The sequence below is a fragment of the Sinocyclocheilus rhinocerous genome, unplaced genomic scaffold, assembly GCF_001515625.1.
Source record: "Sinocyclocheilus rhinocerous isolate Xijiao unplaced genomic scaffold, SAMN03320098_v1.1 scaffold1348, whole genome shotgun sequence".
NCBI classification, from domain to species: Eukaryota; Metazoa; Chordata; class Actinopteri; order Cypriniformes; family Cyprinidae; genus Sinocyclocheilus; species Sinocyclocheilus rhinocerous.
The window spans coordinates 70,532-81,121 of NW_015648618.1; the positions used below are offsets into that span (position 1 = coordinate 70,532).

The 10,590-nt window shown below is 36.8% G+C and overlaps 1 protein-coding gene across 1 annotated transcript in view; it reads right to left on the minus strand.

Annotated features, from left to right (window-relative positions):
• Positions 1–7,784: 7,784 nt before the first annotated feature.
• Positions 7,785–10,590, minus strand: part of LOC107710033 (neuronal pentraxin receptor-like) — a 5,766-nt gene continuing 2,960 nt past the window's right edge. The window contains exons 4-5 of the mRNA XM_016514716.1: positions 10,065–10,585; positions 7,785–8,072 (exon numbers count right to left, since the gene is read on the minus strand). Coding sequence (XP_016370202.1) covers positions 7,785–8,072; positions 10,065–10,585 — 809 coding nt within the window. The remainder of the gene's footprint in view (positions 8,073–10,064; positions 10,586–10,590) is intronic.

Below are 10,590 nucleotides of genomic sequence, written 5' to 3' on the forward strand. Positions count from 1 at the left end.
TTTATATATATATATATATATATATATATATATTATTTGGTCCACGTGCAGATGTTATGGAGCAGGCTGCCATCAGCACCCACACCGCCAACACAGATAACAGTATTTCATAACAGACACTAGAGGTTAAAGACCTCCTACACATCTTTCCCAAGCACCATTCACATCTCCACTGGGGATATTAGTATGTCTGTTGTTTGGGAGTTTTTAGTGTTTTTTCTGCAGCTTCAAATACTTTGTTGGCACTTTTAAAGCTGTATAAACCTCAAAGTAGCAAACAGAGTTGGAGTTCCTCAGCTGTAACATATGATACTCAACTGCATGAACATGCTTTACTTTGCTTTCTCATCTGAATTTTCAGATAAAGAAAAGGCATCTTAACTGATCTCTAAATATGTTAAAGGGATAGTTTGACCAAAAAATTACTTACTCACTTTTCCTTCTTCTGCTTCTGTTGAATATAAAAAGATATTTTGAAGAATATGGGTAACCAAACAGTTGATGGACTCCACTGACTTCCATAGTATGGAAGAAAAATTACTATGGAAATCAATCTGGACCTTCAACTATGTGGTTACACACATTCTTTAAAATATACATATGTATTCACTATTCAGCAAAAGAAAGAAATTTATACAGGTTTGGAACAACAACTTTAGGGTGAGTAAATGATGACAGATATCCCTTTACCTCATTTTATTTTTGTTTATCCTGCATTAGAAGAACAAAGGTGGAAAAATTCCAGAAAAGGAAAAAGGACAAGAAAAAAAAAGAGAAGCAATTAAAGGCTCCACATTAGCAGAAGCTTTGGAAAACCTCTAGACCTCCTTTTAAAAGCACATCCAGGCTTATTGTTCTGTGCTTCTCAGGTACAGAGGTGGATTTAGTTAAAGCATGCTGGGATTCTTTTTATTCTCTTAGACAGCAAAAATAAAAAGCAGACAGAGACAGATGCACACATACTCAGAGAGCTGGGTCAGTTGAATTTGTTGGCTGGGGCACAGGTGATGGAAGAACTACTACTCTCTGTCTAATCCACTTATACAGTGGATACACTGCAAGAGACAAAACATACGAATAAAGACAGAGAGAATTATATCACAAACACAGGTGGGCAATACTAAATTAGGACACACAGTGCATGCATAATTATTATGCACGTTGATATTCTGATCATATTTTTTCCAAGCACATTTTACCAATTCCAAACCACATCAATCTTAATAACTACTATTCATTTTATATTTGATCATTTATAAGTGATATATAATTGTCCATGAAGGCTGGAAGTGGAAAAACTCCTTATATTCAGGTGTGCATAATTATTAGGCAGGTTTTCTTTTACAGATAAAATGATGCAAAAAGAGATTTAACTCAGCCGGAGCACATGCCGCTGAGGTGAGGGGCGGGACGTTAGACGCGGTTTAGCCAATCACAACACACTCGACTAGCTAACCAACCAGAGCCCATCTCCTATATTTCTGAGGGCGGGGCTTCATAAAAGCAGGAAATGATCAGCGCGTTTCTCAGAGAAGGGACAGAGCGGTGTGGAATAAAGGTAAATTATGTGAAAAATAATGCGTTTTTAAAAAACGAAGAATTAACACGTTAGACTGCACCCCATAAACACAATCAAGCCTAGAAAAAAAACAGTGAACCACCCCTTTAAGGCATGACCATTGGACAGCGAAATGCTCATTCAAGAGTCACTCTCAACTTATCTGTCCATAAATCCTATAAAAAATCAGTCCTGACTCATCGCACTTCTGGAGACTCCAGGTAGGTTGTAGTTTTGGAAAATGTGGCGCTGGAGACTAAATGGTTCTTGATGGTTTCACACCTAATTCTACACCTTAAATCTTTTCCAGTTAACATGTCTCTTTTCTTCTCCACCTGTTTTTTCTGACCCTGCTGACCCAATGAGCATTTTGCTGTCCAATAACTTTGCAAATTCCAGTACTGCATTAGCATTGCATCCTTCTCATGGGCATTTAATAATTTTTAACTTTTAGTCGGAGTTAAATCTCTTTTTTGCATCATTTTATCTGTAAAAGAAAACCTGCCTAATAATTATACACACCTGAATATAATGAGTTTTTCCACTTCCAGCCTTCATGGACAATTATATCTCACTTATATATGATCAAATACAAAATGAATAGTAGTTATTAAGATTGATGTGGTTTGGAATTGGTAAAATGTGCTTGGAAAAAAATTAGCATGACCAAGCTGTCATAATCAGACAAAAAAATCTTACCAATTTTCTCCAGAATTAAATCACATCTGAAACAGTTATTTGAAAAAAATCTGGTTCTTGCCTGAAATCTGTTACCTAAAATACACATGCATTTATACAATTAGATTCAGATGATGTGTACAAGGATGAATGGAGCTAATAAACAGAAATAGTGCAGAGCCTCTTGGGAACCATTTGACATTCTCTTACATCTTGGTTTTTTGTACATCTCCTGCTTTAGTAAAACACAAATGGAACAAAAACAACACCTAGAGAGAGAAAAATGAAAGAGAGCTCTTCTGTTTGTTGTGCTATATTTTTTAATTCTCATTTTCATCTTCAATGTGAACACATTTGATCTCCATTTCAACACAGACAAAGACACAGACAGAATGCAAGAACTGAACATTACAGGATTTTAAAAAAAATGTAAATGAGTAAATCCTCAGAGTGTAGAAAAACATTCAAGCAAAACGAGAGAACTTTATATCCAACTTCCAAGGTATTTCTTCATTCAAAAACAAATATATTCCAGAAAAGGTAACAATCATTTGTAAGCCACTCTTTCTGAATACAATGTAAAGCTTGTTCATGTACATTAAGAGAATAGAACATCACAAAATGACCACTGAAATGCAAACAAACAGGCATTGCACTAACAACAGCGAATACACAATACTGTACATCCAAAAGAAAATATATTTAGTGCTAAAACACTTTCAAAAACACAATTCCCAACCATTATGATGATCAAATGGCCACGGAATCTCAAACCACATGCTTATAAAACAACTGTTTGCACCAAAATGAAACCACATCCATAATAATCTCAGTTCTGTCCATCAGTGTGTATATACAGTATATCTTATGATTGCGCATTTGGGACAACATTCTTGTGTTTGACAAGGCCACAAAACAGGCATTTTCCAGCCTGCTGCATTTTACATATAAACAATACATAGAGTATAATTCACATAAAGCACGTGCAGCGTAATTTACATAAGCTCCGAGATACCTATTCAGTCACAGTTATGAAGAGAGATAGATAGACGGTGGAATGTACATATAATTGTGTAAGTATTATACATTCATTATTCGGAATGTTTGTTGCTTATTTTACAAATATAATTTTGTTGAGTAGATTTTTGTATAAATCTATATAGGCTACACATGCTAATTTCTCAGCATGAGAAGATATTCGTTTGTATGTAGATATTTGCAGATTACGTTTAACACTGAAAACAGTTCTCAGAAAGCATGTTATTGTAGATGCCACATTGTAAAGGGTTTCAAAACCATGGCTTTTCAGGTTAATGTAGTTATTCTATGAAATATTGCTGACGTATTCGTCTGGCCAAATGTCTTTTTCAACTGCTCCCTTTTCAGTCTGTTCGTTCTAATTCGATGCGATTCTGATGGTGTTAAAGGGATTTTAATGGAGGAGAATTCAACTAGGACTGGTCTGACCAATAGGATTCAGTCTGCTGGAGTGATCACCATAGTAACAGTGTGATTCAAAAACATAAAAAAAATAATAAAATAAAAAACTTGAGATCAAACATACAAAAAAAAAAACCTAGTATAAAAAAACAGCAGAATAAAAGCAAACAAATTCCCAGCTGTGCCAGTGTGTTTTTTCTAAACTAATTTCAATCAAATACACTGTATAAATAACAAATCTGAATGAGTATGCAAATATTTGCTTTGAACGTGGGAAAAAATCAATCCTTTCATCAAACACCAAGCCTGAAGATCCCACATCAAATGTTTACACTGAGGTTTGTCACTCAGATGTTCAACAAGGTATAACTAGTAATAAATAAGTAAAAAATGTAAATCATTTAAAAAGAGACATGCTTTCCCACGCAAAACTCGCCCCTATGATGTAAAAGTGTTGTGGTTTGTTGTCAGGGCATTGTAATGCGATTGCTAAGCTGTTCTGAATGTCTATAGTATATTGCTAGGGTCTGGACATTGCTAGTTGGAAAAGAGCCTGTGATACTCCTTCGATACTGTTTCTCTATGTCCGAAAAGCCATGGCGCTCTCACATAACATCAGTGAAAAATACATCACGGAGCAAAGTCAATCAAACTCCCTGCGAAGGGTCAATTGTCAATAGTGTAGTGATGTATGAAGAACATCTCACACAGAAGTCACTTTCAAACCAATCATTTTTTGGTCAAGTGAATCCACATGACCAATTTGAGCCCGTTGCGAAATCTGTGAATCTTGCGGAAACCCCCCCCCCAAAAAATATTCACCAAACAATGGTAAATGTGACCACAACTTAAAGGGATAGTTCAGCCAAAAGTGAAAATTCTGTAATCATTTACTCACCCTTGTGTTGTTCCAAACCTGTACGAGTTTCTTTCTTCCTTTGAGCACAAGAAGATATTTTGAAGAATGTTGGTAACCAAACAGTTGCTGGTAGCCACTGACTTCCATAGTATAGAGAGAAAAAAAATACTATGGAAGTCAATGGCTTCCAGCAACTGTTTGGTTACATATATTTTTCGAAATATCATCTTTTGTGCTCAACAGAAAAAAGAAACTCGTACAGGTTTGGAACAACTTGAGGGTGAGTAAATGATGACAGAATTTTCACTTTTGGCTGAACTATCCCTTTAAGTCTAGAATATTTGCACCCATTTTATCATCTGCCAAGTTAAAATCACAGGTTTGATTGCTTAGAAAAATAAGAGCACACTTCTCCTCAACAAGCTGCATTATTTGAGGTATCATTCTTATTCATAGCATAAACAGTGTGGGACGACTTATGCGCTGTTGTTTAATACTTAGGGTTAGGGGTTTGTTCAAATCACTAACCCTGAACAGTAATGATAGTTAGGCAAGGCATATTTTAGCAAACACCGCTGACAAAAAACTTTGCCTTAAAGAAAAGACCATAACCATGGCATGGTGTTTCTTTGCATCTCTAAACACTGTCTTTGACTCTCTGACCCTTAAACGAGCCCTCAAGAGCCCATCACTGTCTGGCGCCGGTGCGATGCTCGCAATGATCGGCCAGTTGCTTGGTGACCCCTCCGAAAACCTCCACCTCACGGCTGGTCCACGGGACTACATTACCCAGCATCCCCGTGCTGCAGTGGGCAAGAGCAGAGAGCTCTCTGTGTGAAAGCGGCCGGTCCCACATGTTAAAATCAGACAGCTCTCCCACCATAGCCCGCGACGCTTCGAAACGAAGACCACCCATTGAGCTCTGCAGGAGACAGGAAATACACTGTAAATTATTATTATTTTTTTTCAAAATTGTAAATAAAACAAAGATTACTGGAGTATGTTTTACAATAACACACCATTTCTGTTTTTCTACTTCAAAATTTCACGTTCAATTCAGTGTCTTGCTTAAATAAACAGTTGTTACTTTGCCGTTTCTTTGGAATTGTTTGTGAAATGTACTTGCAGTTTCTGTGTGAAAATGCCAAATTCTTTTCAATAATGTATTCAGACTGTGCAGCAAATTATAAAAATCATATAACATTTTTTGTAATGTAAAAAAATCATATTAAAAAAATCTCATTATTCATTGAAATCAATGGTTGGCTTAGATCTGATTTTTTTTTTGTAAAACTCCATTTTATTTTTATTTTTATTTTTTTATAAAAGCTATTTAAATACTATTTTAAAGAAACAAACAAAAACTGATGACTTTGTAGTTGGAATTTCATTGCATCCAGATATTGACTTTCTTGGAAGCATAACTTTAAGACAGTTAACTTTAAGCAATCATTGCACCATTACTTTCTAAATAAAATGGGAAAAAACACAAAAAAACACCTACAATGAGACAATGAAAAAAATCAGTGTTAGTGTGAAATATATATTGTGCCACAAGAATGATTGTCCAAAATGACATTTAAACTTCAAACAATGATAAAAACAACAAAAGCACATTTGACTGTTTCTGAAATAGTGGAATCTTTTTCATTTCAGCTCCAGTGATATTAAAACATTACAGCTTCTTAAAAATTCGATGCAACATTGTAATGTGTCATTTTAAGTGTCTTATATTCCAATATTAATTTAAAAAAATGGTCCCAGAAACATCCACCGATGTATTATTAGATAAGCTCAAATCAGCCAGTGATACAGCAATGTAGTACGAACCAGCTCAGAGAATTCCCAGAAAATTCACTTACCAAATGAAACATCTCTGGAAACATGGTTTTCCTTATAATTTTGTTTATCATAGTCAGTCCATAGCTTAAAAGCACAACCTCAGACTAAATAAAACAACATGAAACATAGGACGACTTTAAGCTCACTAGGTCTAATGAAAGGATAAGTGCACTGGAGTTTCACGAGAGAGGGATGAAGAGGGCAGGGAAAGGTAAAGGTAAAGGTAAAGGAAAGTATAAACAAAAAGGCGTGTTTCGGATTTGGTTTGTGTTGATGGTAACTTTTCCATGCTGTGTGAATACCAAATGCTGCTCATCTTGAACTACCACCGTCTGGCAACCAGTTACAATGGCCAAAATTTGGAGAAGGGTATAACTGCAGCCTGGAGATCTCCAAATGGGGGCGGGAACTCCAAAACGGGGTATTAATCCAACTAATCAACCATGTGAAATATGGCATGTTATTGTTTGTTTATTAATAAACTGCAATTATGGCACCTCTAAAAAGACTGTAAAAAGATATTAAAAAGTCTGTATAAAGTAATAATCGCATCATTTAGCAATAAAAATAAATGTCTTTATTCCAAATATTTATTCATTACAAGTATTAAGATAATTATTATGAAGAATCAGAATCATTAAAATCTTCACAATTCCGGTCCCTGTCTGTCAAATTTGATTCTGTGATGCTTTACCTCATTATTAATGATGAGCTCAATGGGCCCATGAACCAACTGCTGAAGCACAAATTCGTGGCTCTGGTCAGAAACAGCATAAGAAACTGCTGTTCCCAAGATGCTTTTCGCAGGCTTGATCCACATGCAGGCAGTCAGAGCGGGGAGGGCTGGGATTTCCTGCTTTACGATGGCATACATGGAAGAGCTGCTTATATGACTGACAGAATGCAACGGTTTGAGTTAAAAATCTTTGTTTGTGTTCTACTGAAGAAACAAAGTCACCTACATCTTGGATGCCCTGGGGGTAAGCAGATAAACATCACATTTTCATTTTTGGGTGAACTATCCCTTTAACTTGTTTTGAACTCAGAACATTCCTTTAATTAATCATTATAATTCACTTATATTATACATTCCTTTGTCCAACCGCAAAATGAAATTCTTTCATCATTTACTTAGTGTTATGTTGTTTCAAAACTGTAAAGTAGATATTTTAGAGAATGCTGGGAGCCAAACCACAATGGAGCCCACTGACTGCCATTGTACTGACAAATAAATAAATGAATAAATAAATACAAACTAAAAACACTGCGGCACTCAACACTTAAAATATTTTCCTTTATATTCCACAGGAGAAAGAAGAAAGTCATACAGTTTTGGAACAAAACATAAGGGTGAGTAAACACTTTAGCAACTATCACTTTAAGAAGCTCTTGGTAAAATCGGTCTTTTTAATCAATATTTCTTCCAGCAGTAAATCCGACCTCTGCCTCACCTTTCTCCAGGCTGCTTATCCGCTGGTGTACAGTGTCCAGCCCGTACTCAATATGCTCTTGATGTTTCTGTGTCTCTTTCCGCAGTGCTTTCCTCTCCTCCTCCAGCAGTTTTATCTTTCTCTTCAGTTCTCCTTCCAGATCCTCCACTCTTCTCTGTGCAGCTGCCATTGGCATACGAGTAGCACCTGCTGCTTTCTGTGAGCTTGTGTCTGTGTGATTGAACGCTGGTGGTGCCATTTCAGACTGTAAACAAGACAGTAATCATATGACATTTAACTTTAATAGCATGTAAAATCAATATTTTGACTATTTGATGTTCCTGTCATGTGCATAGTGACATAAGAATCACATTAATTCATTTTTATACACATAAATACAAGCTTTTATTTCTCAAAATACAACTATTAACCTATTTTCAGGTGTAACCGTTATGCATCATGCAATATACTGCAATAAACCAAACCCTGCTCAAATTTAAGATTTCATGATGCATCATATCAGGCTGGTTGTTGAAAGAGATATTTCACCAAAAATGCTAATTCTGTCATCATTTACTCAAGGGGTTCCAAACCTATATTCGTTTTTTCTTCTGCTGAATACAAAAGAAGACATTTTGAAAAATGTTCGTAACCAAACAGTTTCTGGTCCCTATTGTCTTCTGTAGTATTTTTTCCATATTATGGAAGTCAATGGGAACCAGCGACTGTTTGGTGTCAACATATCTTCTTTTGTGTTTAGAAGAAGAAAGAAACTCATACATGTTTAGAACAACTTGAGGGTGAGTAAATGATGATAGAATTTGTGTTTTTGGGTGAACTAACCCTTTAAGGAGGCCAATTACAAAGCATCACAACACAGTACTTCCCCAGTTGCATGCAATAACAAATTCTATCCTATTCTATTGTGGGATAACCTCAAAGTTATCTGTGCCAGCAAGCTTGCAGAGCTGTCATGCACAGCTGCAGGAGTCCATAATATGCTTTTAGTGGAGTGTATCATGTTTCTCATCTCTCCCCTGCAGCCTGTCACACATGCTGTAGTCACTGATTGGAGAACACTAAAAATAGGCTATTCGTGGTTTACACTCTGAAATATAGGCTACCTACTATTTACCATTTAATTTTATTTGTAAGTAAAATATAGGTTATTTACTACCGTTATGCTATTAACCTTCTAGTACTATGTCTAGATTTACATGAGACTGATAGATTTGGGTTAGATCGAGGTTAATCAGATGCGCAGGTGGCCCTGATGGAGATGTAATTTGTTGCTCCTATCGGAAACTGCGCACGTAGCCTATATTTCCATGGAAACCCAATCAGGGACGCGAATCTAGCGCGCAACGATAAATCAGGGCACAGGCGCGCGATCGTACGTGAGCTGAAACGCAAACTACTCACAGGAGAGATGAAGTTTGAGCACACTGCAGCACATATACCTACATCTTCAAAACAGCAAATATTAGGCTCCTATCATACTATTCGCGTTTATCAACAGGTCAGACAGTAGCCTATCTAACATTCAGCACCAGCTTTATTCATAAACAGGTCAATGACGCACGCTCACTTAAATTATTCGAATTGCTTTTTTAAATAAACATTTTTTAAATTAATGTATTTTATGTTTATATTTTTGAGGTGCTTAAAACAACTGTGCAGCGACTGAGAAACAAAGAAAGTCTCATTAAAAGAAGTCTCATTAAATGATTTGTTCTTTAAAAAATAAATTGTAAAAAAAAAAGGAATTTTGTTAGAATACATTATCTATATATAGGCTAGAAAACTTTTTTCATATGAAAAAAAACTTTTTCGTCAAATAAAAGAGTGTGACGTAACAAACATGCAGGGGGCCATTTTGTAGTCACGTGACTATCATTTTATAAAACAAATTTACATATTTTGACATTTAAAAAGCACGATTAAGGACAAATAGAGCAACTGTAGGAAAATCTTATTCATGACTTTGAAAAAATTACATTAATAATATAACAATTCACAAATATTTTACCTTAAATGTTTTTAACTGAATGTTTTTAATTAATTAATTTTTTAGAAAAAATGGTATAGGCTAAATGTTTTAAAAAATGTGAAACTGACATGATTGCAAACATGTTTAATAGATTTCCCAATTTTATCATCTCTTATTTGTTATCGACCCATAAAACTGTATTCTCTCCCACATATTCTCGACCACCTCGTTAAATACCGCATTTATAAGGTCTCGCGCCTTCTTTACCTCCAGTTTCTCAATGCGGTCTTTCATCTGAGTTATGGCATGCACCAGCTCCTCCATCACATGAGTGGTCCGCATCGAGGACCCCGCGTCGTCCCGCATCATGACTTGCTCCTTATTCTCTTTTCGCGCATCCCCAAGTCCCGCGCTCCGTTCCGGGACCTTCCGTCCCTTCAAGCCACTCTCGCATTCCGAAAGCTTTCCCGTTAGGGCCCGTATGGTTCTCTGATCCGTGAGGATCTCATCCTTCTGCTGTAGGACGGTCTGCCGGAGCTCCTCGGCGGTGGTGCGGAGGTGCCCCCAGTCCTCTCCCGCGTATAACGACTGGTCGTCCGCTTGTTGCTGCAAGTTTTTCGGGTTGCACTCACCGGCGGGGACGGGGGTGCAGATGAGTCTGCTGTAAGTGACCTGCTGCGCGCTGCCTCCGGTCCCTAGTCCCGTTAAACCGTAGAAGGTTGGCGCCTCCGGTCCTCCTCGTTCCCTACTGGTCGCATCAGTACCGTGAAGAGCGTCCAGCGGTCCTGCTCGG